Genomic DNA, 27,925 nt, shown 5'->3' with positions numbered 1-27,925 from the left:
ACAGAACTGGAGATCTGGAGATACCTAGGACAATAAACAAGTAGAAGTTACTTTTCTAAATCCAGAGAGTCAGTTGTGCAACCTGGGACAGGCGTCCTCCTCCACATGCAGAATTCATGCCAATTCTTCATCGTCTGTATTTTCTATCCCTTACTTGAGGCTACAGTATCACTCCTATTGGAATATACTTCTCCTACTTATGCGTCTTTATTATACACCAAGCACTGTTATATCTTTACTTCACAGAAACATCAAAACAACACCCCCACATATGAAGTGGGGCACCTAACTGTATTAGGGGCCTTGGTACGGTACTTTAGAGTCCCAGGGCTACGCAAAATATTGTCTACACAAAATGGATGCCGAATAGCAGTATCATGGAGGACTTGAGCTAATTAGTCAATAAGACCCCCATATAATCTGTAATATGGCCATTATAATATCCTACTAGTCCCAAAGAGGAGAAAATGATACAATAGATAAACAAGGGGGAAAATAATCAGACATCATTTAAACTTTAAGGCCACTGAGAAATGGATTCCTAGGTAAGTTCTTCCACCTGATTACTGAATAAGTGATAGAACTGGTCAGCTGCCGACAATCTTATATAAAATGAGATAGGTTAACACTGATGGTGGGATAACACTTCACTCATTACTCATCCATGATAACACGTTAAAAATCATTATGTTTTATTAATTAAAATATATTACGTTCACACACAGACTAAGTTATACATTTCAAATCCACTCTATAATCCTTTTTGGAAATACAGAATACAAGCATCAAAAAGCATTGGTGTGCTGATATCAAGGTGTGGGAATAGTGATTTCCATTGTTTTCAGGCATGAGAGACTTCTTAAAAATTGTGTTTGTATAATCCTATGCCATTTTAGGAAAGAGTTATCCTCTTTTTGTATCTTTGAGGATTTCTTCATTTCAAGCACATCACCTGACATTCTCTACCTCTAACTATAGCTAATATGAAGATACATCAGTACTTTACTGGACTGGCACCTCTCCTTTCGCAAAGACCAGATGGTAAAATATTTTATTTATAATATCCTGGAAGTTCTTTAGTTTTAATAGATGGAGAATAATGATGTTCTGAATACTTCTTTGATCATAACTGACATAAATGTTATAACCACAAATAGCATCTCCGTTTAGATTTTCTTCATATATTATATTGTCCTTCCTCTTCTATGGACAATTAGATATGCAGGAGTCCCACCTAATGAAGAAGGGCATCTCATATCTTTGATGCAACAACAATCAGCCACATACTTTCACAAACCCACTAGGAAGAAAAGAATTTTCTGAAGTGATTTGAGAGTACAAATACATTAATATTTGCCAGTCACAAATCCCAGATAGGGTCAATGAACCACAACAACAACAAAAAAAAACCCCAAACAAACCCAAAACAACAACAAAATCAAAAACAAAAACAAGGACATATTGAAATTAATTATACCTATGCAAAAATCCATCCACTTGTTCTTTTGAACCATAACAGCATATACATTTTCTAAGTGTTTAACTTTGTATTAGTTCTTACAATGAGTATTTTGATGTAATGTCTAAATAGATTGACTCATGTACTGCTATTTGATTGCTGTGATATTTATTGACATTTGATGTTTACTCACATACATTTCTAAATATTTACATCTTTCAAGTAACTTACCTTTATGCACGCTCTGGTGTTTGCTACAGTGAATATTTAAACGGAAGTCTTTCCTCACTCATTAAGTTTGTAGGGTGTGGAATCTAGTGTGCATTTTGGGATACTGAGTATAGATTGAATTCCAGTTAAAGGCACTGCAACTTTCTCTACATTTTATATTTGTCTATGCTGTATGACAGCTATGATGTTGAGTAAGTCGTGAGTTCCAGCTAGAGGCTTGCAACACTCTTTACCTTAGTAGTCTTTCTCCTCGGTATAAACTCTGAGATGCTGAAAAGGGTTGAGCAGTTCTAAAAGCTTGCCCATGTTCTTTACATTTATGAGTTCTTCCCCAGTATGAATTCTGTGATGTTGAATGAAATGTGATCTCTGAGTAAAGGGCTTGCAAAATTCTTCATATTTCAAAATCTGCTCCAATATACTTTCTCAGATCAAGAATTTGCATCGCTTTCCACATTCTTTACAATTTTATGGTTACTCTCCACTACGAAATCTCTGATGTGGAGGTACGGGGTGAGTAGTCCTTAAAAGTTTTCTCACATTCTTTAAAATTGTTTGCTCCACTATGAATTCTGTGATAATGAGTAAAGGTTGAACAGTGGTTAAAGGCCTTCCCACATTCTTTCCTTTGGTAAGGTTTCCCTCAAGTATGAATTCTGTGATGTTGACTCAGGTGTGAGTGCTGGATAAAGGCATGGCCACATTCCTTACATATGTAAGGTTTCTGTCCAAAATGAATTCTGTGATGTCGAGTCAGATGTGAGTGTCGGTTAAAGGCCTTGCCACATTCTTTGCATATGTAAGGTTTCTCTCCAGTATGAATTCTATGATGTTCAGTAAGCTTTGAGTGCTGGTTAAATGCTTTGCCGCATTCTTTACATTGGTAAGGTTTCTCTCCAGTATGAATTCTGTGATGTCGAGTAAGATGTGAGTGACGGTTAAAGGCTTGACCACATTCTGTACATATGAACGGTTTCTCTCCAGTATGAATTCTGTGATGTTCAGTAAGCTTTGAGTGCTGGTTAAAGGCCTTGCCACATTCTTTACATTGGTAAGGTTTCTCTCCAGTATGAATTCTGTGATGTCGGGTAAGGTTTGAGTGCTGGTTAAAGGACTGGCCACATTCTTTACATTGATAAGGTTTCTCTCCACTATGAATTCTGTGATGTTGAGTAAGGCTTGAGTGATGGTTAAAGACCTGGCCACATTCTTTACATTGATAAGGTTTCTCTCTAGTATGAATTCTGTGATGTTGAGTGAGGTTTGAGTGCTGGTTGAAGGCCTTGCCACATTCTTTACATTGGTAAGGTTTCTCACCGGTATGAATTCTGTGATGTCGAGTAAGCACTGAGTGCTGGTTAAAGGCCATGCCACATTCTTTACATTGGTAAGGTTTCTCTCCAGTATGAATTCTGTAATGTCGACTAAGATTTGAGTGATGGTTAAAGCACTTGCCACATTCTTTACACTGGTAGATTTTCTCTCCAGTACGAATTCTGTCATGTTGAGTAAAGTGTGAGTGGCGGATAAAAACCTTGCCACATTCTTCATATTTGTAAGCTTTTCCTCCAATATACATTGGCTGATGTTGACACAGTGTTGAGTGCCAGTCAAAGGCTTTGCCACATTCCTTACAAATGTAACTTTTTTGTTCAGTACCCATTGTGTTATGTATATTTAGTCTTGATGACTGACTGAACATATTCCCAGGTTTATAACATCTGTAGGAGTCTTTTCCCACATGAATACTCTGATAATCACCAACATTGGAGGACTGGTTAAGAGCTTTCTCACATTCATTATACTCATAATGATTCTCTTCCATAGGGAGACTATTATGTATAATCAGGTTAGAGCTTTGATAAAAGACTTCCACACATTTATCATATTCATAATGGTTCTCTGGAAAATGAGTCCTCAGACATGTATTAACATTTGAACCCTGGTTAAATTTTTCCTCAGATTCACTGCATTGAGCAATTCTGTTTTCACTGAAAACACCCTGGTAATTTTGTAGTGTTAACTCCTCCGTGAAGGACCTCTCAAATGAATCCCACTCAGCACTTTGTTCTTCATTTTTAAATTTCTGATTTTCAGAAATATTTGACTCAAAGGTCAATCCAATCCTACTTTCAAAATGGTTCAAATAATTATTTTCAGCACGGACTAGGCAACTTTCCAGATTTTCCAACTTTTCGTTCTGCAAATAAGTATGTTTAATCATTTGATTTGAGCCCTTGTATATAGAAACACACTGCTTTGCAGAAGTAGCAGACTTAAGAAGGGATGTTTTCCAAAATGTTTTATATCCTTCACCATTTTGGGCAGTGAGATTCATATTATGCGCAGTTGTCTCAGTTTGGATATGTCCTCCATGATATATTTGATGCTCTTCACTCTCCCCATCATCGTTACAGTCCACCATGAAGTGTAAATTCTCAAGGGCAGTATGTTTATATCTACGCACTGCCACATTTTGGAAAGAAGCTTCTATGCACAATGTTGGCAGGAAACTCTGGGTGCCATTTGAAGATATAGCTGAAAGAGAACGAATAAGAGATAAGTAAAATCATTCCACTTAATACTCTCAGATGAAAATAATAAAAACTTCTAATATGGATGGGGCGCCTGGGTGGCTCAGTCGTTAAGCGTCTGCCTTCAGCTCAGGGCGTGATCCCGGCGTTCTGGGATCGAGCCCCACATCAGGCTCCTCTGCTATGAGCCTGCTTCTTCCTCTCCCACTCCCCCTGCTTGTGTTCCCTCTCTCGCTGGCTGTCTCTCTGTCAAATAAATAAATAAAATCTTAAAAAAAAAAAAACTGAAATCTAATATACTCAAATAGTAAAAGACTGAAGCCTTCTGTATGATCAGAAATAAGGTACTGAAGTGACTTCACCCCTTCGATTCAACATAGTAGTGGATTTTATAGTCAGAACAATTAGACAAGAAAAAATATACAAAAGTAATCCAACTGAAAAAGGAAAAGAGAAACTATTTCTGTTCACAGATGACATGATGTATAGAAAACACTGAAGAATCCATAATCTAATTTCTATGCTATTTTATTTATTGGATATCACTTTTATTGTCTATTTCTGCAAATTTTCCCTCCTAGAGTTTCACTTTTCCATTTTTTAACGATCTAATCCTTGAGTTAAGAAAAAATTCAGGGTTGCCTGGGTGGCTCAGTCGGTTGGGCCTCTGCCTTTGGCTCAGGTCATGATCCCAGCATCCTGGGATGGAGCCCCACATCTGGCTCCTGCTCAGTGGGGAGTCTGCTTTTCCCTTTCCCTCTGACACTCTCCCTGCTCATTCTCTCTCTCACTCTCTCTCAAATAAATAAAATCTATAAAAAAAAGGAAAATTTTGAAATAAAGTAAAATTAACATTATACTACAAGGAACTAGAAAAAGAAGACACAGAGCTGAAATTTAGTAGAGGAAGGAATTAGAAAAAATGGAAATAAATAAAATAGAAATCAGAATAAACAATAACATAACCTTTGAACTAATGCAATCTCTTATCAGAATCACAACGCCATTTTTGGCAGAAAGATCAAAACCATCCTAACATTCATATGGATGTCACAGGATAACACCCAGAACAATCTTGAAAAGAGTATGTTTGTGGTATCACACTTACTGATTTAAAGAATACCATAAAGCCATTGTTACCAAAATAATGTACTACAAACATAAAGACAGGGATAGAATGATGGAAAAGCAGAGGTGAGCTAGAGGTCTACTTCTCTAGTGTTAATGTGTATGACAATGAACTGAAGATCTTATTAAAATTCATGTTCTGATCAGAATTTCTAAGTGGGGTCTGAGTTTCCACATTTCTCATGAGCTTGCAAGTCATGCCAACATCTTAGTTCAAGAGCCACACTATTAAATTCCAAAAATAAAAAAAAATAGAGGAAATCATGGACGACTTTGAAATTAAAAAAAAAATATTGTGGAAATTACAACTTCTAACACCACGAACAGAAACAATAATTCTTCTTGAACATTTACTACCCACTACATACCATTCTAAGAGTTTTTCATACATTCATGCATGAATCCACAGTAACCTATGAAAACAGAATTGTTCTTCATCTTTCTTTTTTCTTTTTCTTTTTTTTTTAAATTTATTTGACAGAGAGGCAGCCAGAGAGAGAGGGAACACAGCCGGGGAGTGGGAGAGGAAGAAGCAGGCTCCCAGCGGAGGAGCCTGATGTGGGACTCGATCCCGGAACGCCGGGATCACGCCCTGAGCCAAAGGCAGACGCTTAAGGACTGCGCTACCCAGGCGCCCCAACTGCGCTACCCAGGCGCCTCTGTTCCTCATCTTTCAATAAAAATCTTGCCAAAACTTCAGTGATAGTGGAGGGTGAGTTTTACCCCAGACTGTGTGACATTGAATAGGTCTAGGAGGAACACACAGAGCACTGATACAGAGGCAAATATAAAAGCTACGAAGAGCAGGATTCAAAGTGACAATGGGAATGCAAACATGATCAAATCACAAAACATATCAACTAAAAGAGGTGAGGATAAAAGGTAACAGAGAAAAAATTACAAATTTAATTAAAAAGAATAAAAATGAAAGACCCCAATTTTTATTGTCCTTGAATCTAAGAAATGTCTTCAGGGGCATAAAACTTATAAATCTATTTGTGGATGAAGGGTTTTGTGTCTCAGAAACACACCACAGAGACAAACACACAATGATATAAATGAAATACCTATTTTTTGTGAGTCTCTTATAGTATTCAAAGTTTTTGCTCATTTACCTTTGTGCCAAGTTGTATTTTACAATTTTAAGGCAGTGGAACTTATGTGATGCATGCTTTCCTTCTACAGAGCAACAGAGAAATGCTAAGGAAGAGCTGGTCTGTGACATGAGTGTGTAATAGAATGGAAACTTGGAGGACCTATGCTGACTGACTTATAATCTCCACTTCAAACACCGCTATCTCCAGGAAACACAGGAGAGAGCCTTCATTTTCCAAAGGAGACAACAAACAAAGTGAAACAGAGAAGGGAGTTTCCAGATTAAATGAGATGATTAATGCACATCTTTCAATAAATCCTCCCAAGGTATGTAATGACCAGTGAGAAAAATTATCAATCTTAGAGTGGAGGAATCTGACATACAGGATAGAGGAAATGAAGCACAGGAACCTGTAATGGGTCACATTGGTGTCAGGTACCTAACGTTCTTCAAAGGAAGCATAATAAGTGCTGTAAAATAAATGCCCAGAACAACAGCTAAGGAAATCATAATCTAAATGTAAACATGAAAACATCCATTTTATTCAAATATCAAGCCACATATAGGACCTATACACTGTAATTGGCAGTAGTGTATTTAAGCTTGTTTTGTGTGTAATCACAGGCTTTCACAGGGTCCTCTTTGCATTCTGATCAGCTCAAACACACAGGCTTGGTCCAGAGACCCTGATATGGGAGGTTAACTGATGGACAAGACTTGTGGAACGAGGGTGCCTGGGTGGCAGAGTTGCCTGAGTGTCCAGCTCTTGGTTCTGGCTCAGGTCGTGATGTCAGGGTCATGAGACTGAGCCCTGAGTGGGACTCTGCACTCACTGTGGAGTCTGGTTTAGATTATCTATCACTCTCCCTCTGCTCCCCATCCTGCCCCACCACTGCTCGTGCTATCTCCCTCTTTCCCAAATAAATAAATAAATCTTAAAAAAAAAAAAAAAAAAAAGAATTCTGGAACTCTTATTTCCTGCAGGAGCCCTGTCTCACTTAGTAATCTTCTCCACTGTGGGATTTCTCCCCTGCAACAACAATGGACTGGGAGTTTTCATAGAAAGTCCTATGTTCTATTTTTTTCTCTCAAGGATGATGTTCTGTTCTATTCTTTCCTGAGTGCCCATAGCAAGGAACCTCTCTGTACAAATGTATTGATTAGTCAAGTGGAAGAGGAACAGGCAAAGGTCATATAAGACCAGGGCTGAGTCGACGGCTCCCTTACCTCGTTTATCTCTAAGGTTTAACCAAAGAATGATAAAAATTGATTTCTTTCTAGGTGGTGGAAAAAAAGAAGGAGGTACACCTCACATGGGAACCAAGAGACTGATTCCAGGCTGAATGGAATCCAGCTTCGGTTCAAAGAAGAGTACTAAGTATAGTTAAAAACAAAAACAAAAAATACTTCTTTAATCTGAAGCACACGACTAGTTCTGGGCAGCCAAACCTTGAGAATGTACGCTCCACACAAAATTCCAGGTCTGCATCAGAGAAGATGAACAGTTTCAAAGGGTTCCTCAACATAGGGAAGAGGACCAAATAGGTGGGCCTGGAGTCCTTCCCTCCCTTCACTTTGCATTCAAGCTAACATCGCCCCTGCGTGGTGAACAGGACCAGCCACTCCTCTCTGCGCCTCTTTTTATTTCTCCTTCTTCCTGTCACCATGCCAAACATATTCGTGGAAATAATTCCCACTCTGACAACTTTGACAAGTAATGCAGGAACAATCTGGTCCTGGTTCAGTGCTGGATTTCTTGGCCTGGACCTCACAGATTCCACAGCCTTTAAAAATATGAGGTTGTCCCCATACTTTTACTAATGCCCACTTCTTCAGGGTACGGGATCTCTTCAGTTTGTATCTCTGACTTCCTTCTAAAAACTAACTTTGCCTAAAATGAACATGGGCAGAAAAATCAGTTGCATTTTCCAGTATCCCTAAAAGAATCCACTTATACAGAGAAGCCTTCATGAGACATGTGGCCATTATTACATACACTTTAACGGTGAGAGATAAGAGAGAACACATTGCACGGAAAACAACTGAAGAAACTCTCATAGAAATTACTGTTATTCCTTGTATCTCCTGGGCTGCTCAGCCTTTGAGGACTCCACGCTCTTCTATGTCCCATTCACTTCTCCACCCTGCTGGGCACATTTTCCTCTCTCCTGTATCTTCTCCTCTCTCCACAATTTATTTTCTCCATTGTGTTACATAGAAATTTGCTATCCTAACTCTATATCCTACTATGAATACCTAGGATTAGCTGCATTTGGAAAGTAGGTTAGCTTTCTTTACATGCAACTTCTTAACAAAGTAGGTCAACCTACACATGTATGCATTTCTGTGTCTATTTTGTTTTCTTCTTCTTTTTTTTAAGATTTTATTTATTTGTCAGAGACAGAAAGAGAGTGACCACAAAAGCAGGGGAGTGGCAGGCAAAGAGAGAAGCAGCTTCCCCATGGAGCAAGGAGCCTGATATGGGACTCAATCCCAGGACCCTGGGATCATGACCTCAGCTGAAAGCAGGTGCTTAACCGACTGAGTCACCCAGGCGTCCCTCTATTTTGTTTTCTATTGAAGTATAACTGACTATATATATATATATATATATGACATACAATATTACATCAATTGAGGTGTACAACAGTGATTTCACAACTCTATAGTTTCTAGTATGTTCTCACAAGTGAGCTACTGTCACCATACAATGCTATTATAATAGCACTGAGTATCTTCCCTATGCTAGATCTTTTATCCCCATGACTTATTAATTCCATAACTAAACCTCTGTACCTCCCATTACTCTTTACCTATTTTGCCCATCCTACCATTGGGGTTCACTCTGGTAACCAGCAGGTTGTTCACTGCATTTATGGGTCTGTTTCTGCTTTTTTGTTGCTGTTGTTTCTTGCTATTTGTTACAATGTGGACAGACCTAGAAGGTATTATGCTATGTGAAATATGTCAGACAAACAGAGACAAATTCCATATGATTTCACTAATACGTACAACTAAACAACAAAACAAATGAACAAACAAAAGACAAAACACACCCATGAATGTCTTTTTTTTTTTTTTAAGATTTTATTTATTTATTTGACAGAGAGAGACAGCCAGCGAGAGAGGGAACAAAAGCAGGGGAAGTGGGAGAGGAACAAGCAGGCTCCCAGCGGAGGAGCCTGATGTGGGACTTGATCCCAGAATGCTGGGATCACGCCCTGAGCCGAAGGCAGACGCTTAACGACTGCGCCACCCAGGCGCCCCCATGAATGTCTATTTTGTTTTGAAAAAAGTCCATGAATAAACTTAAGAACTATAAAAATTCCAAGATTACACACATTCTATAATGTAACAAGTTGGTCTCTAACAATTTTCCGCTGCTGGCCGAAGACAGAAGACTCCTAGAGTAAAGACCAAAGGCCATTGCTCATGACAAAGCAAACATCATCAACATCTTCATCACCTAATTTCACTTGCCAGCCTCCCACCCACAATTCCTATGGGTAGATGCCACACATGCAGTGGGTCTGTGCCACATCTGTGAGATCCTGAGCATAGGAAACCCCAATATCTTAAAAGAACATCTAGCATATCTGCCTGAACTTTTGCCATGGAAGGAGACATACATTTTCCTGTACAATAAATAAAGCTGTCCTCTACCCAAGGGCAAGAAACTATCACTATACTCCAAAGCTTTTTTATATTCCAACATCAATGGAAAGACAATTAGAATAAAAACGTTCAAAGCATCTATCCATAACACATAGAGAAAATGTAACCCATAGAGAATAACTGGGATCCTAGAAGAGGAAAGAGCCAGAGGGACAGAAGATATATTGGAGCAAATTATAGCAGAGAACTTCCCTAATCTGGGGAAGGAAAGAGACATCAAAGTCCAGGAGGCTCAGAGAAACCCCTCAAAATCAATAAAAATAGATCAACACCGCGACACATAATACTGAAACTGGCAATTCTCAGAAACAAAGAGAAAATCTGGAGAGCAGCTCAGGATAAGAGGTCTGTACCCTAAAAGGGTAGAAACATTAGATTGGTAGATCCACAGAGAACTGGCAGGCCAGAAAGGACTGGCATGATATATTCAGGGTGCTAAATAAGAAAAACAGGCAGCCAAGAATACTTAATTCAACTAGGATGTCATTCAAAATAGAAGGAGTGATAAAAAGCTTCCAAGACAAACAGAAACTAAAAGTATCTGTGATCACCAAACCATCCTACAAGAAATATTGAAAGAGATCCTCTAAGCAAAGAGAGAACCCAAAAGTAACATAGACCAGAAAGGAAGAGAGACAATATACAAAGTCACCTTCCAGGTAATACAAAGGCAGTAAGTTCGTATCTTTCATTAGTTACTCTGAATGTAAGTGGGCTAAATGCCCCAATCAAAAGACACAGGGTATCAGATTGGATAAAAAAGCAAGATCCATCAATAGGCTGTCATTTTAGACCCAAAGACACCTCCAGATTGAAAGTGAGGGGTTGGAAAACCATTTATCATGGTAATGGACATCAAAAGAAAGATGGGGTGGCAATCCTTATTATCAGACAAAGTAGATTTAAAGCAAAGATTGTAATAAGAGATGGGGAAGGACACAATATCATAATTAAACAGGAAGATCTATCCAACAAGAAGATCTGAAAATTGTAAATATTTATGTCCCTAACATGGGAGCAGCCAATTATACAAGCCAATTAATAACAAAATTAAAGAAACACATCAACAATAATACAATAATAGTAGGGGACTTTAACACCCTCCTCACTGAAATAGACAGATCATCTAAGCAGAGGATCAACCAGGAAATAAGGGCTTTGAATGACACACTGGACCAGATAAACTTCACGTAGTACAGCCTCCCTTCTTCATAGTGTAGGGATAGAGGGAACATACCTCAATGTCATAAAAGCCATGTATGAAAAGCCCACAGCCAATACCATTCTCAGCGGGGAAAAACTTAGACCTTTTCTTCTAAGGTCAGGAACACAGCAGGGATGGCCACTCTCACCACTGATGTTCAACATAGTACTAGAAGTCCTAGCCTCAGCAATCAGACAACAAAAAGAAATAAAAGGCATCTGAATTGGCAAAAAAGAATTCAAACTCTCACTCTTTGCAGACGACATGATACTCTATGCGGAAAACCCAAAAGACACCATGGCAAAATTGCTGGAACTCATACAGGGATTCAGCAAAGTGGCAGGATATAAAATCAATGTACAGAAATCAGTTGCATTCCTATACACTAACAAGGAGACAGAAGAAAGACAAATTAAGCAGTTGATCCCATTTACAACTGCACCCACAACAATAAGATACTGAGGAATAAAACCAACCAAAGAGGCAAAGGATCTGTACTCAGCAAACTATAGAATACTTATGAAAGAAATTGAGGAAGACACAAAGAAATGAAAAAACATTCCATGCTCATGGATTAGAAGAACAAATTTTGTTAAAATATCTATGCTACCTAGGGGCGCCTGGGTGGCTCAGTCGTTAGGCGTCTGCCTTCAGCTCAGGTCATGATTGCAGGGTCCTGGGATCAAGCCCTGCATTGGGCTCCCTGCTCAGCGGGAAGACTGCTTCTCCCTCTCCCACTCCCCCCGCTTGTGTTCCCTCTCTCGCTGTATATCTCTCTGTCAGAGAAATAAAATCTTAAAAAAAAACAAAAACAAAAACAAAACTATGCTACCTAGAGCAATCTACATATTCAATGCAATCCCTATCAAAATACCATCGACTTTTTTCACAGGGCTGGAGCAAATAATCCTAAAAAGACCCCAAATAGCCAAAGGAGTGTTGAAAAAGAAAAGCAAAACTGGAGGCATCACAGTTCCGGACTTCAAGCTATATTACAAAGCTATAATTATCAAGACAGTAGGGTATTGGCACAAAAACAGACACATAGAACAATGGAACAGGATAGAGAAACCAGAAATGCAACCTCAACTGTATGGTCAACTAATCATCGACAAAGCAGGAAAGAATATCCAATAGAAAAAAGGCAGTCTCTTCAACAAATGGTGCTGGGAAAATTGGACAGCCACATACAGAAGAATGAAATTGGACCATTTCCTTACACCGTACATAAAAGTAGAATCAAAATGGATGAAAGACCTAAATGTGAGACAGGAATCCATCAAAATCCTAGAGGAGAACACAGGCAGCAACCTTTATGACCTCGGCCACAGCAACTTCTTGATAGACATGTCTCCAAAGGCAAGGGAAACAGGCAAAAATCAACTATTGGGTCTTCATCATATAAAAAGCTTTTGCACAGCAAAGGGAACAGTCAACAAAATCAAGACAACCAACATAATAGAAGATATTTGCAAATGACGTATCAGATAAAGGGCTACTATCCAAAATTGATGAAGAACTTCTCAAACTCAAAGCCCAAAAAACAAATATTCCAGTCAAGAAATGGGCGGAAGACATAAATAAACATTTCTTCAAAGAAAACCTACAAATGGCCCCCAGAGACATGAAAAAATACTCAACATCACTCACCATCAGGGAAATGTAAATCAAAACCTCAGTGAGATACCACCTCACACCAGTCGGAATGGCTAAAATTAACAAGTCAGGAAACAACAAGTGACGTATGATTGGATTCTCTTTCCTCTTTGACACTCAATGATTCACCCAGAAATCTGTACACAGAACATCCTCTGTGAGATTTCAAAGTGAAAATTCCACCCCAAAACACACATACGTGGCCTGCATGGCTCTTTGGTTGACTACTAAGAACAAGACACAGAGATCAGGCATCACATATAAAAACACAGGAAAGGCCCAGCACACACGAGTCCACTTTCACCTGGAGAACCAGGACTACACACTTGTGTATCTGACTACATTTTGCACAGGCTAATACCCTTCCTGAAGAACACACCTCTAAATGTGTCCCCACACATGGGTTCTCAACATCTGTTCCCTACACAGGCACCTGAGAACATATAGGAAAGGAAATTTGGGTGGTTACACCCTAGAACCACTGACATGGTAATGTGGGGATAGGCACAGCAATCCAAGATTTACAAGCGCTCCTGGTGATTCTGACACAGGCTAAATTTGACGGCCTCTGCAGGAACTAAGTCACAAGTCAATCCTGAGTTACCCACAGATGAGTCACTCTTAGAAATACCCATGCTTGTGGTCATGTTACTGTTGTGACACATGAACACACAACACACATTTTCTTTATTCGTAAATGAATCTGACTCTAACAGAGTCTGTCTTGGCTTCCTCCTCTTCCATCTCTCCCTTCTCTCAATACCCTCCTTGAGCTTCCTGGGATCACCCCAAATACACATTTTTTTTTTATTAAGATTTTATTTATTTATTTGACAGAGAGACAGCCAGCGAGAGAGGCAACACAAGCAGGGGGAGTGGGAGAGGGAGAACCAGGCTCCCAGCAGAGGAGCCTGATGTGGGGCTTGATTCCAGAACGCCGGGATCACGCCCTGAGCCGAAGGCAGACACTTAACGACTGTGCTACCCAGGCACCCTGTCCCCAAATACACTTTTGTTCACATTCCTGAACAAAAATGATCCAAATTAAAGTGAATTAGAACTTATGTAAATATTTGATCAAGTAAGTCATGAAATGCATACGGACATTAATACATGTTATATACTAAAATGGGACTGAATATAGCATTCTCACTATAATGCTGTATTCGACGATTTTACCATAAGACCATAAATAATGGCAGGCTTAAGCAGCTCTTCATCAGCACTGCATTTACACGCAGAATAAGAGAACCGTGCATTCAGGTTAAGGATACTCTAAATTTCGGGGAATTTTTGTAACACCTGGTTTCAAGGCAAAGTGTGACTGCCTTTCTGTCAGATGCTGGGAAAAAGCTCAGAGAACAAGAGCCATTCGCAAACATCTTAAATGTCCACCTGTGCCACAGTTATAGCTTTGTACTTAGACGGGCAACTGTGACAGAGTGCTGGTCAATGACAGGGAGAGAATAGTGCCCTGGGGAGGATGACCTTCCCTGAATAAAAACAGAAAGGCTTCAGATCAAATTTCTTAAGTCCTATCAGATTTACACCGCCTCCTTTGCTGACTTAACCATGGTTTGATGCCTGGCGGTGGGGCAGGCATCTTAGGGCCATGAGAGAACAAGTATAATCACAATGGCTGGGGTGGAAAACACCAGAGAAAAGAAAGGGAAAAATGAGAGTACACTCTAGGGTGTCTGAGCCGTTCTATCCGACCTGAGTATCCACCTACTCACTGTGTACGTAACACAAAATACGTACGTAACACAAAATACACATCTTCTTTTCCATACATACACGTCGGTCTTCTCACGGTAGAGCTGACCACAAAGTAACAGGCACTGCAAAATGAATTATTACCCTTCAATTGATCCAACATTAAATGGGAGTGTGACATGCTACCCAACTAAATTTCATCAGTTTCTACAACTGATAAAAATCCTCTCTCTACTCAGGTCAGGACAGGTATACGCATAGCATGGCCTATGAAAACAAACAAAAAGAAACAACATAGGGACATCCAGCCTAAAAACTGGGCAGACTGTTAGAAGCATAGATGCTCACTGACGGGGACTGGTGACCTGCTTCCCAATGAATCAGTGTCCTGCACACGGTCCAGAGCACAGGACTAGACTCATCATGGGGCTGAGTGGAAGTGAGGGAGATCCCTGCCAGCCGTGGGTCAGCATCCTTGGACGGTCACCCATGTATTATGGATCAGACTTATGTTGGGGTTACAGCACTGGGATACCAGTGCTTTGTGGATCCCCCACACATGTCTTGCTGGTTCTGCATATTACTATCCAGCAGCTTTCTTCATCCTGAACATCTACTCTGTCATGTGACATGTGAAATCTTCAAGCTATGCCCACAATGTTTAAACCATCCAATATCCCCCCTCCACCCACCACCATGCATCTGGGCCTGGGAAAGTACAGTTATCTCTGTCATCCAACAGCAACTGGTCCTCAGTACAACCAGGGAATGGATTAAATAATGAGAAACAGATCTGACTTCCCTGCAATCCTGGAAAATGAGCACATACCCCAAATTCCCATCTCTGTCACATTTGCTCAACACAAGTAGCTTCCCAAGACCTTGCAGTGACCAAAGGGAGCTCGACACATCTGTCCTCACATCTCAGTTCTCCATATTCTATTAGCAGAACGTACCTTCCTATAGAAGTATACCACCATCATATTTGATCTGTCCTCACAACTCTCCTTAGTACCAAGTGCCTGAGGTAATCCTGGGGCACACTGATGGTGTTTTCCTGTTCTTACAGTGAAGTGGTGACAACATTGTATTTCAAGCTCAGATATGGCTTCAAGTGATCCAGTTACCAACCATTTCTCATTGAATTAAAAAAATTCCAAGCTACTCATAAGAACCTACAAGGGCATGCATGGCTTACGTGGGACGGGGAGAGCAGTGAAAAGTGGGGTGTCCACAACACAGGAAAGAAGGACAGCTGTGATTCCTATGTCATCGGAATGGAGATGAGGAGACAGAATTGAAGATGATTTGGAAAGAAAACAAGTAAAATTTACATTTCTAGATTTGGAGTCATTAGTGCAGCCTTGGACAAGTGTCCTCTCCCCACTTAAGGATTTCATTTCACCACTATATCCTATATATTTTTCATCTCTTACCTTGGACCACACCATGACTCCTAATAGAATGTTTTCTTCCTAAACTAGAACATCTACTCAGCACTCACTACTATCCCATGTTTATGCCCTTCAAATAAATGTTAAAACAACCCATGACTCATTAAGTCTTGAAGTTTTCACCTATCAAGTTGTTGCAGTAATGTGAGTAACATGGATAGTGTCATTTCCAAGAAGGGAAAAGAACAATAACTACAGAAATCTTACTTAATGTTCTTCTCCAGTTGAGAGGGAAGGAGTGAAATGTGTCACTTAAACCACCTGGAATTTAATGTGATCACTGAAGGATTATGCCCACATTCAAATTAACGTTGAACGCCATGTCATTTCTTGTAATCTAATCATAAAATTCCTGAGCAAGTCATATAAGGAAAAGTTCCTGAACGTTAGAAGAAGGAAAACAAAGTACATCCTATGTGAGTCATAGCCAGGTAGACAAGGTAGGATTTGCATGGGGAGATTCCCAAAACAACATACATGACATTAAGGCAAAATAAATACAATGCAACATAGAGAAAATTATTGCCATTATGAATCTGTTTTTGTTAGGAAATCATCAATTTTTAAATTTGGTATTTATCTCTTTGGATCCAATATTCCCTTTCCTTCTGAAAATATAGGTATACACACACACACACACACACACACACACACACACACACACTTATTCCTAGTTAGTTCTTTTACTCCAAAATACATCTTTAACATAATACAGCATATTGCACTCTGTGCACATCAAAACCATAAACCTCTGTGTTCTGTATGCTCACAAAAACAACATAAGCAAAGAAAAATAAAGGGTAAAAATTTTAAAATTCTGAGAATTCTGTAGATATGGCTTATATTATATTAGTAGTGACTTTGTTCAATCAGCAGTAGTTAAGTAGAACCCCCGGGCATTAGACAGTGAGCCATGGTTCAATTAAAGAAAACAAAGATATCGAAATAAAGTTGACTACTCATAGATCCTGGAGGGTGTACATAATATGCCTTGAGGGACAACGTGAAGAGGTCAAGACTGAGTGCAGGCAGAGAAAATGGCAGGAACCAGGGCAGATGTCGTTCTTAGGGTCCAGGTTGGTGTGCTTTGGAGTGCCTGGGCCAAGTCCAGAATGCACAATTCATACCAAAACGAGTGGAGTATGGTAAACTCTGCAAGTGTATTCTCTAAGGGGTGCTCATGGTAAGTATACTGGGAGTGGACACTCTTTCACAAGGGCTACTGGGAAGTCAGATCAGGAACTTACACTTGTGTGTGACTGTGGGGGCTGTTACCTAGCGTATTTGCTGTTGGGTGGAGCTAGAGTCAGTTCAAATCCCCTGCAGGCAGTCTGGTCATGTGAACTGGAATCCAAGTCAGCAGTATCAAGAAATTGCTTAGCTACACTCTCAATAATACTTCCATATTATCCTTATTAAAAACACCATAATGTCGCAGCTGTTCAAAAAGAAAGAAAAGATAAAATACATAAATGTGGGGAAAATTAATCTCATATAATTTGAGGTTTAGGGCCACTGGGGAAAAACATTATTAGTGATACCATCCCATGGCTTTAACAAGTGCCTCTTGAATAATGCGGGGGTTCAGTGTACCCACCCCCCACGCAGTTGAAAATCTGTGTATAACTTTGACTCCTCAACATTTGGTAACTTACTGTTCAAAAGAAACCTTAGGAAAAACAGCCAATTAATATATACTTATATAAGAGTTGTATTTGGTATTCCTACAAAAAGAAGCTCAAGAAAAACAATGTTAAGAAAATCAGAAGGAGGAGATGATGCATATACAGTACTGTACTATAAACAAATCTGACTCTAAGGGGACCCATACAGTCCAAACCCAGTTGTTCAGGGATCAAGTGTACTTTGTCTGTTTACCTGCAACCTTGATGATGATGGGGCAGGTAAGGTGGTGCAGGGTAGCACTTCACGTGATATGTATCAGTGTTAACACATTAAATCTATTTAGTGTTAAAGTGAAAATATACTGAGTTCAAACGCATTGAAAACAAACTATTGCAAAATTATTGTATGATTGTTGGTCAACATACCCATCACAGGCATTCAAGGAACCATTCTTGTTCCTCTGATACAATGATCTCTGAGTTGTGCTTTCGAGGCTTTTCAAACTGAGGCTAATTATTGAGTCAATGTGGATTTATAATAATTTTACACCCTTTTATGGAAGAGTTAGCTATACGTTCCTCATTTATCTGTGAAAAATTCTTTAGTTCAACCGAATAAACTAATGTTCTTGACTTGCGTCAATTCCTATGATGAAGATACATCCAGCTCTAAATAAACTATCACCATATTCTTCTTAAACAGCAACTAGCAAAAATATTTAAAATTTAGAATGTTTCGGTTTTAATTTAATATGCAAATAACAATGCCCTGTATACTTAATTCATCGTGACTTATTTTACTCTTATATGTCAAGCACAAACATCTCCATGTGGACTTTCCTCATTCATTTTACATTAAAGAGTCCTTAATCTCCCCTGGAAAAGTAGGTGTAAATGAATTCTCATCATACAGTAGCCCCTCATGTCTGTGAGACAGCAACAATTAAATCATTTTGCATGCCCATGAGTACTGAAGTCTTAGCATGAGATGATTTAAAAGTAAAATCGATAATATTTGCCATGCAAAATATCTCAAATACGGTCAAAAGAAAAAAAGAGACACAGTGAAACTAATTATCCCTCTCAGACATCCATCTCCCTTGGTCCTTTCAGGAATATTAACAAAAACATTTGACCATTGAATAACATGGGTTTGAACAGTGTGGGTCTACTTATACACAGATATATGTATTTTTTATAAATATAGTGCATCAGTGTAAACATGTTTTCTCTGTTATGATTTCCTTAATATTTTTTCTCCACCTTACTTTATTATAAAAATACTGCAGAGAATATGGACAATATACAAAGAATGGGATGTTTAACTGTTAACGTTCTAGGTAAGGTTTCAGGTCAACAATGCTGTATTTGGGGGCGCCTGGGTGGCTCAGTCATTAAGCCTGCCTTCAGATCAGGTCATGATCCTAGGGTCCTGGGATCGAGCCCCGCATCCAGCTCCCTGCTCAGCAGGAAGCCTACCTCTCCTTCTCCCACTCCCCCTGCTGGTGCTCCCTCTCTGTCCAATAAATAAATAAAATCTTAAAAAACAATACAAAACAAAACAAAAAAAACAATAGTGTATTTGCATGGTAAAGTAGGAATGGTTTTAAGTTTGGGGACTCAAAAATTACAAACACATTTTCAGTTCTGGCGGAGGCTGGTGCCGCTCGTGCCTGCCCTGTCCAAGGCTACAAAGTAACTGATCTAGGTTATTTAAATTTGGATTTTTCTCAATAATAAATACTCTGATTTAGAATCATGTCTGCAAAGTGGCACTGACTTCTTTCTGCTGTGATTGCTCTGCTTTTCTTTCTTTCTTTATTAAAGATTTATTTATTTATTTATTTTGGAGAGAGAAAGAGAGAACAGGAGGAGGGACAGCGGGAGAGAGAGAATACCAAGCATTTAGCATGGAGTCTGACCTGGAGATCGATCCCAGGCCCCCGATATCATGAGCTGAGCTGAAGTCAAGAGTCAGATGCCTAAGAAAGACAGCCACCCAGGCACCCCTTCTCTGATTTTATTTTATTTTTTTTTTAAGATTTTATTTATTTATTCGACAGAGAGAGACAGCCAGCGAGAGAGGGAACACAAGCAGGGGGAGTGGGAGAGGAAGAAGCAGGCTCATAGCGGAAGAGCCTGATGTGGGGCCCGATCCCATAACGCCGGGATCACGCCCTGAGCCGAAGGCAGACGCTTAACCGCTGTGCCACCCAGGCGCCCCCCTTCTCTGATTTTAGATTTGCCTTTCTACTGCATACTTTGCCAATTATTGGCATCTTTAATATTTTTATCCCTTATAAAGGTTCTTTTTTTTTCTGAACTCTATGTTAAAAACAGAGGTTTTTGATCAATCATTACATTTCTATCCAGTATGCTTGCTCTGTTGTTGAGTAAGGTTTCAGTTCCAGGTAAAGAATTTATCACCATTCTTGACATTTGTAAGGTGTCTCCCCAGTACATGTAATTTCATGCTGAATACTTCTGATTATTAATTAAATATTGCCACATTCTTTACATTTCTAGGGTTTCATCCAGTATGTATGCTCTAATATTCAGAAAGTTTGTAGTTCTGCTTAAAGACTTTGCCGCATTTTTTTTACATTTGTCTGCATTTTTGCCTGCTATGTATTACCATATATTGATAATATTTGAGTGCTAAAGACTTTGCCAATTGTTTACATTTGTGAGATTTCTTCCCATTATGAAATGTCTGCTGTTGCGTGAGTTTTGAACACTAGTTAAGAGGCTTGCCACACTTACCACCTTTTTAAGTTTTCACTTGATTAAAGATATAATGAGGTACAATTAGATTTGAGCTTTTTGAAAAGACTTTCCCACTATGATAGTGGTTCTCTGGAAACTGAGTTTTCTGATGTTTACTAGGATTTGACACTTGATTGACATTTTCCCCAGATTCATTACATTGGTAAGTTTTGTCTTCTTTAGAAATACTTTGGTAATTATGGAAAATAGATGCTTCCACATCTTTGGATATCACTCCAGAAAATAAATCATCCTTGCCTGTCTTTCCCAATAGGCCCACGGTGTTGTGGAAAGACACAACTAAAAGATACAAAATAAGTGATACCACTCACGGTACTCATATACATATACATTAAAATTCTAATGTGAAAAATTAATACACATTACAGTACATTATCAATGGAGAAAAAGGAAGCACCAGGGTTTTGTTCCATCATGGAGACAAAAATGGACCAAATTACCTTTTTAAGAGTCTTCCAGAAGCCATTTAGAACACAGCACACCCAAGTAAATACAAATGAAGAAGAACCACATGGGAAGTTTGTGACACTTGGCCACAAAAATGGCTCACCCTCCCTGACACTCCATGGCAACACTGTGAGAAAACTCTTACCTCCCCTCAGGAGAGAAACAAATGAGTGACCTGTATGTTCAAGGCTTCATTGGTCTGGCTTCTCTCTTACTACCTGCTGGAATAGTTTTGTCATGCATGACATGGAAGGCAGAAGGAATGAGAGCACCCTCTGAATGTCCTGTAATGGTTGCTCAGAGAAAAGGTTCAAACAATGGAGAGATTCCATAGTTGAAGACAGAGGAAGGCTCTAATGTGAACTACAATTTTTTAAACTGGGGAATTGCAAAAATTGAGACAATACAAATGGACAGAATATAGAATATGTCTGACAGGCCCCTGAAATTACTAATATATCTGCTCTCCTGCAGAAACCAACCAAGTTCAGAATACATGGTAGGAGCCTGTTTTGTTGTGTTTTTTTATTTTAATTACCTAATTTCAACAAAAGATCACAAGGCATACAAAGAAACAGAAAAACGTGTTTCAATCAGAGGAACAAAATTACTGGCCCTAAATTAATAAAGAACTATTAATAGTCTGACACAGAAATCAAATAACCATCACAAAGATGTTAATGGAGAAAGAAGAGAAAATGAACAGTGTAACTAAATGTTGTCAGGAAAACGATGCGTGACCAAAAGAAAAATCCAAAGAGACAGAAAATATAACAACAATCAATCAGAAACTGGGAGCTGAAGAGTACAATCACTGAATTTAAAAACACAACAAGGGGTCAGTCACAGACTTAACCAAGTGGAAAAAGAATCAGACGACTTAAAGATGGCTTGTTTTAAATTATCGACTGAAAGGACAAAAGAAAATGTGGAAAAGGACAGAGTCTAAGTGACATGGAACATCAACGAATGGACCAATATATACATTAAGGGGACTCCAAGAGGAGAGGAGAGTGAAAGGGGCTAAGGGCTTACATGAAAAACTAAAGACTTGTACTTCCCATGTATGTGGAAAAAAGGGACAAATTCAACAAACTCAGTAAATTTAAAGTAGGATACATGTTAAGACATGAATACAGTGGCACATTATAATTAACTTACGAAAAATCATGAGTGAAAATAGAATTTTGGAACAGCATGACAAAAGCAACTCATCTTGTACAAGAGAGCTCCTGTAAGATTAGTAGTGGGATTCGCAGTAGACCTTACAGGAAAAAGTGCATGGGGCAATATATTCAAGTACTGAAAGATTAAAAAATAACCACCAAGAATATTCTATCTGGCAAACCTGATTTCCATGAATGGAGACATGAAGACTTTCCTAAGTAAAAACCCCTCTAAGTTTACCAGACCTGTCCTACAAGAAGGATTAAAGGAAGTCTTTCTAAGTGAAATAAAAGGATTCTAAACAGTAAGTGAAACCACAGGCCAACATAACACTCTCTGCTAAACATAAATATTTACACCATTATAGTAATCTATAGTGTTTTGTTTTTTTTTTTAAGATTTTTTATTTATTTGACAGAGATAGAGACAGCCAGCGAGAGAGGGAACACAAGCAGCCGGAGTGGGAGAGGAAGAAGCAGGCTCATAGCGGAGGAGCTTAATGTGGGGATCGATCCCAGAACGCCAGGATCACGCCCTGAGCCAAAGGCAGACGCTTAACGACTGTGCCACCCAGGCGCCCCTATAGTGTTCTAATGAGGTAACACAAGTCACTTTTATTCCTGCTACAGAATTTTTTAAAAAATAAAAGCATAAAAATCATAAATCTGGGTAAATAAGTACACAACATTAAAAACAGAATTTGTGATACCAGTAACATAACGTGGGTGCAGGAGTGGAGATAAATAGAAGAGTTTTCTACGCCACTGACATTATCGGTTTAAAATTGTTTGTTATGCCTTTAACATATTTTAAGCAATTTCCAAGGTAACCACAATGAAAATACGTACAGAAGACACAAAAGTTAACGAGAATGGAATCAAAGCGTACCATGGGTATAACACCACATCTAAGGATAAAATTAAATACGTAAACATGATAGAGGTATGAACTGTTTAAAGACTGCTTTCAATTCATAGAAAGTGTGTCTCTCATGCATAGAGAATATACATTCAGAAGGGGTGATGAAATTAATTAAATTATTATGATGATTCACCTACACAGGATACAATACTCACTGAACACTAACCAAGGAAAGAAATAAACAAGATGACTCACAATCAGATATGTATGGGTGGTATTTGTACAAATAAATACATCATTTTATTAGTAAAGGGCATAAAGCTGATTCATATTTAAGTTAAACTTACACTGTCTTGAAATGTACAAAGCTGACAATTGTCATCCTATAATAAGATACAGAGGTAAAAATGGTACCACATCTAAATAATGTTGTGGAAGGTCCCATACAAAAGGAAGCACATTATTATGCAATGGAAGAGCCAGAATAAGGCAAAACATCACCAAAAGATGTCAACATAAAAATAGGTAAATTTTAAAAGGAAACCTTCTATATAACTATAATTTCAAACTGTGACTGTGTACTGATGAAAAAACAAGCATTTTGAATTATTGGCACTGGCAGTAAGCTTGTAAAGAATATTCGTTAATACAACCATGAAAAGCTTTAATGGAAAATTTTACGACTAAGTACTTAAAAGACATTAAAAATGTATTGTGTTATTAATATACCTCTACTCTTGTACAGAATGCAAGGCTATAATCCATTCTTTAGAACCAAGCACCCACATGAAAACCTTTCATTTTGAAATAAAAAACAACATGAAAATTGTAAAAATGTACCAGCAATCACTTCATAAAGAATAAATATTTGGGATAAAATTCAGATATATCTGAGGAAGGTAGAAGAAAAGACTAATGGTTAATTTTTCCTGTCAATTTAAAATTCAATTTATAAACAAGACTTTTTTTTTTAAAAGGGAATTTTACCAATTATCCACCGCACTTCTTCTGAGCAAATGTCCACTTTATATCATAAATTTTCATGTAAAAAATTCAGAGACGAATCTGACATATAACTAGTAAAGTGAAAGCACACTTGACTAAGTCAAAGAACTTCATATCACACAAAATGATAAAATGATGTGATTATAAATAAATAAGATAACAATTCAGAGTTTATTATAGCCTGCAAGTTCTGAATTGCAAATGTTCTAGCTCCCCTACGGCATTAATTTACATAGAAATTCTACAATTCAAATTGATACATTAAATTGTTTCACCACTGAGAAATTCTTTTACCACCACGCATAGTGGAAATCTCTAATTTTAGTTGATACAGAGAAAAATGAACTTTTATAGTGAAATAAAGGAGTAGACTTTCCATTTTAGGAAGGTGTTTTTTTTACCTGATGAACTTACTGAGTCTCCATTATGTACGGTTAAGATTAAAGCCTCCATAACATGGGAAAGCTTAAACCAGAAAACATTCAATGTCTGTCTCCAGTGTTCTGGGATTTCTACACCAAACTGCAATATGCCAACCACTACCCTGACACACTTCTCACATGACGAAAAACAGAACTTACAAAGGGCTTAGCACAGAGTTCCTCAGAAATAGGGAGATTTCCCCAGGGCACTCACAGCAATAGAGAAGCTCTCAAGATTATGGAGGCCCTCCCACCCCAAGGAGAGTCTCCTACCCTCCCTGTGCATGTGATGGACCATCACTGGAGCTGAAGGAGAATCCCTAGAGAGCTTGATAATGTTGGCTAGCAGATGTCCCTCTGTGAGAGGGAAAAAAATTCAACTGTGCTTCTAAAACTAATTTCCATTCAAGCACAGCTACTCGAAGCAGAATTTAAGGTCTGTCTTCCTCCTTCAGACTTGGACCTCCCCTCTGTCAACTGTTTCATTCAGTCCCACCTACCTGGATGGAAGGCTACGGTCTCCTTTCTCTTCACATCCCAGAGCTGTTTCTCTTGCTCCAAAAAGATGACCAGGTCTGGCTTCCACACAGTAAGACCTGTTAATTAGAAAAAATGAATAGGAGTAGTGCTGGAGATTTTAATTTTCAATCCACTAGAGGACATTGTAGAATTCTAGAAAGTGATTTCCCAAATACTATTGACCAACAGCCCCATTAAACATGCACGAGAAGTTTCAAATTTTCACGTCACGACCTCCACTTTCAAGTACAACCAATATAATAAGAAGGAATTAAAATTTCAGTTTAAGATGTGAGCAGTCCCACGCTATGCCGCTCAATGTTTAGAACTGCCATTCATCTACAGAAGCGATGCTGTTCCCTTCAGGAAGGGGAAGCTAAGGCTAAAAAGGACACATGATGAAGATCTTCTCTACATCTACAAACCCCTACTTGTTTCCCTTTCTGTCTAGATCTGAATTCCAGGCATTCATGGGGAATCTTCCAAGAAACAGTCTTCACAGGAAGAAGAAAACCCAGAGTAGGGTTTAGGAAATGTGGAAGGAGTCATCCTCACCCAAGAACAGGAGGTGTCCGTAGTTCTCCAGCATCACGTCCCTGTACAGTTCCCGCTGCGTGCGGCTCAGGCATCCCCACTCCTCCTGGGAGAATTCTATGGCCACGTCCCTGAATGTCAGCAGTCCCTGCAATAAATACCACCGTCACCAAGTGGCCATCGACAGAGTTCACAGTGGTCCCTAAGATCAAGAGGGAGTTAGTGTCACCAGCTAGACCCACGACCTGACCTTTACTGCTCACCTGCTAGGACCCACCAACCTTTGTCCCACATTTTACTTAACCTCTTCTTTCCACTTTATCTTTGTACTTCAATCAAAAGACCCCATGGGCAGAGTCTCCTGTGTTGGAAACAGAAACTATCCAAAAAAAGTTATAACGGCCCTGAGGAAGCACTTGGGCCCGCCCAGTTGGACCTTATCCCCTGACTCAGACCCCTGTAGATGGAGCAAGCAGTAACCCAGGGTACTTTTACCTCATTATAATATGAAAATCTCCAAGGAAGGAGGAGCATAAACATCACTTTCATAACATACAAAGTATGTATGGAAGTGTTGTCTTCATGTGCGACCATATGCCCAGCTCTACATAAGATGATGAAACCCCTCTTGCTGAATTTCCATCTGAACCCTAAGTGAAAGGAAACTGTCCCCCCTGGAAGTTACTCTGTGTGATCTCCTTATTGGCTGCAAATCAAGTTTCCTCTGTGTCACAAGCCTATCGTATAATTTCTACCTGTGACCCTACTATATTTCAGGATTTTAAGACACTCAAACACGTTAAGAGAGATTTTTGGTTTTTTTCTGAAAATACAAGGAAGTAAATAGAAGGGTAACTCTGTGACCTAAAATAAAAACCTCCAAGATGCAGATCTGACTTAGAACCTCCAGTCCTAGAAATCAGTATCTCTGCTACACAAAGGTGAGAGCCTTCATGGTCCAGGGGAAACTGATGGGCAGGGGCCAGCGAGCTAAGGGTCAAGAAAGTACTCTTGAGACATTTTTGGTGCAAAAAGCTGTTTTTACTAAAGCACAGGGCCAGGACCCCTGGGCAGAAAGACCCACACTGTCCTTGTGGAAGCCATTGATAATATAGTTTTAAGTTGGGGGATAGAAATAAAGGAAGTTTCTGCAGGGATTTTCATATGTTAAAGAGGACTTACAGGATCCCGGAGGCCTGGCTATTGTCAAGCTGCTTGCTTTTTACCTCTAGCGAAGCATTAACATTAAGGCAGTTGGGAAGTCCTTATGGAATGTCCTACGCTGCCCATCTCAAGTATTTATTAAGGGTCTGCAAGTTGAATTTCAGTTTATCTCCATTTCTTTTACCTCTGTTCTCAACAGAAACTAGAAGCAAGAACAAGTCAGAAAAAAGAAGTTTCTACTTTAAATGTGATGGTTTCTGCATATCGCTCAGTAAATCCATCTAAGATCCTTAAGAATGATAATGGGGAAAATACAGACTTCAGAGCGGAGAAATCTGTCAGCACCAACCCAATTAAAAGGAGGTAACAGGAGCTATAAGGAAACAAACTGACACCAGTGCCTTAGGCACACTGAAGGACCTACTATTAATGGTGTGTTCTTGTGCCCGCAAACGAAATCAGAAAATAAACTGTATTATGAGAATACGGTGGATTTTCAATCACACATAGTTTCCATGTTCTGTAATATCTAGTATATTTAAATAGAGTATCTTTCTCACATTCCAAAGAGCAAGCCTCCCCTTCTTTTCTAAAACTTGCTAAGTTATTCTGGGTCTCATATCCATTGTGTTTATTTATGCAATTTCTTACTCCTGGTCTACACAGAGCTCAAGAAGCATCTAGATGGAACCTAATAAGAAATGTTTTCCTTGACTGATATCCAAGGCCGGAGGCCATCAGCAGTAGGTATCTTGGACGCAAGGCCTTCCTCTGTGGGTCTGTCACCAAGGGAATATTTATGATATTTGCAGGACTTTAATTCAAAGGGACAAATGTTGATAGACTATTGAAAGACAGGTTAGAGAGAAAGCTCTGGAATATACGGGGGGAGTGTTCTAAAGACTTAATATTGGGTATCATTTTTGAAAATGTTTTAAAATTAGGGGAAAAGATAAAGCAGAAACATCATAACCAGAGGAATCAATATTTGCAATTTCTAAATGAATGGAATTTCAGGAGAAATAGACGACACGCCATCTGACTTGGGACGCAAGGCTTACCTGAGAACTGGCCATTTCTTCTTCTTTCATGTCGTCCTCTAGATTTCTTTCTCAGAAGAGATTCGTGGAGAAATCACAGCTGCATCAGGAGAAAATGCCTTTAAAGCCACCAACAGAGCCTCTGCACCTCTAAACTGCTTGCCTGACAGCAGGACTTTGAAATGCAGAAAAGGCCCAAAT

The 27,925-nt window shown here is 39.0% G+C and overlaps 2 protein-coding genes across 2 annotated transcripts in view; both read right to left on the bottom strand.

Annotated features, from left to right (window-relative positions):
- Positions 1–668: 668 nt before the first annotated feature.
- LOC123000547 (zinc finger protein 724-like) lies at positions 669–27,830 on the bottom strand. Its single transcript, XM_048224172.2, has 4 exons — positions 27,746–27,830; positions 25,542–25,668; positions 24,968–25,063; positions 669–4,228 (listed from the first exon to the last, which is right to left on the bottom strand). The coding sequence occupies exons 1-4, from the start codon at positions 27,773–27,775 to the stop codon at positions 2,334–2,336; spliced, it is 2,148 nt and encodes a 715-aa protein (XP_048080129.2). The 5' UTR covers positions 27,776–27,830; the 3' UTR covers positions 669–2,333.
- Positions 27,746–27,925, bottom strand: part of LOC113247438 (KRAB domain-containing protein 5-like) — a 342,457-nt gene continuing 342,277 nt past the window's right edge. Inside the window, exon 6 of the mRNA XM_048224174.2 lies at positions 27,746–27,824. Coding sequence (XP_048080131.1) covers positions 27,784–27,824 — 41 coding nt within the window. The 3' untranslated portion in view covers positions 27,746–27,783. The remainder of the gene's footprint in view (positions 27,825–27,925) is intronic.

This window comes from Ursus arctos, unplaced genomic scaffold, assembly GCF_023065955.2.
Source record: "Ursus arctos isolate Adak ecotype North America unplaced genomic scaffold, UrsArc2.0 scaffold_19, whole genome shotgun sequence".
Lineage (NCBI taxonomy): Eukaryota > Metazoa > Chordata > Mammalia > Carnivora > Ursidae > Ursus > Ursus arctos.
This window is presented reverse-complemented; position numbering and strand designations above follow the sequence as displayed.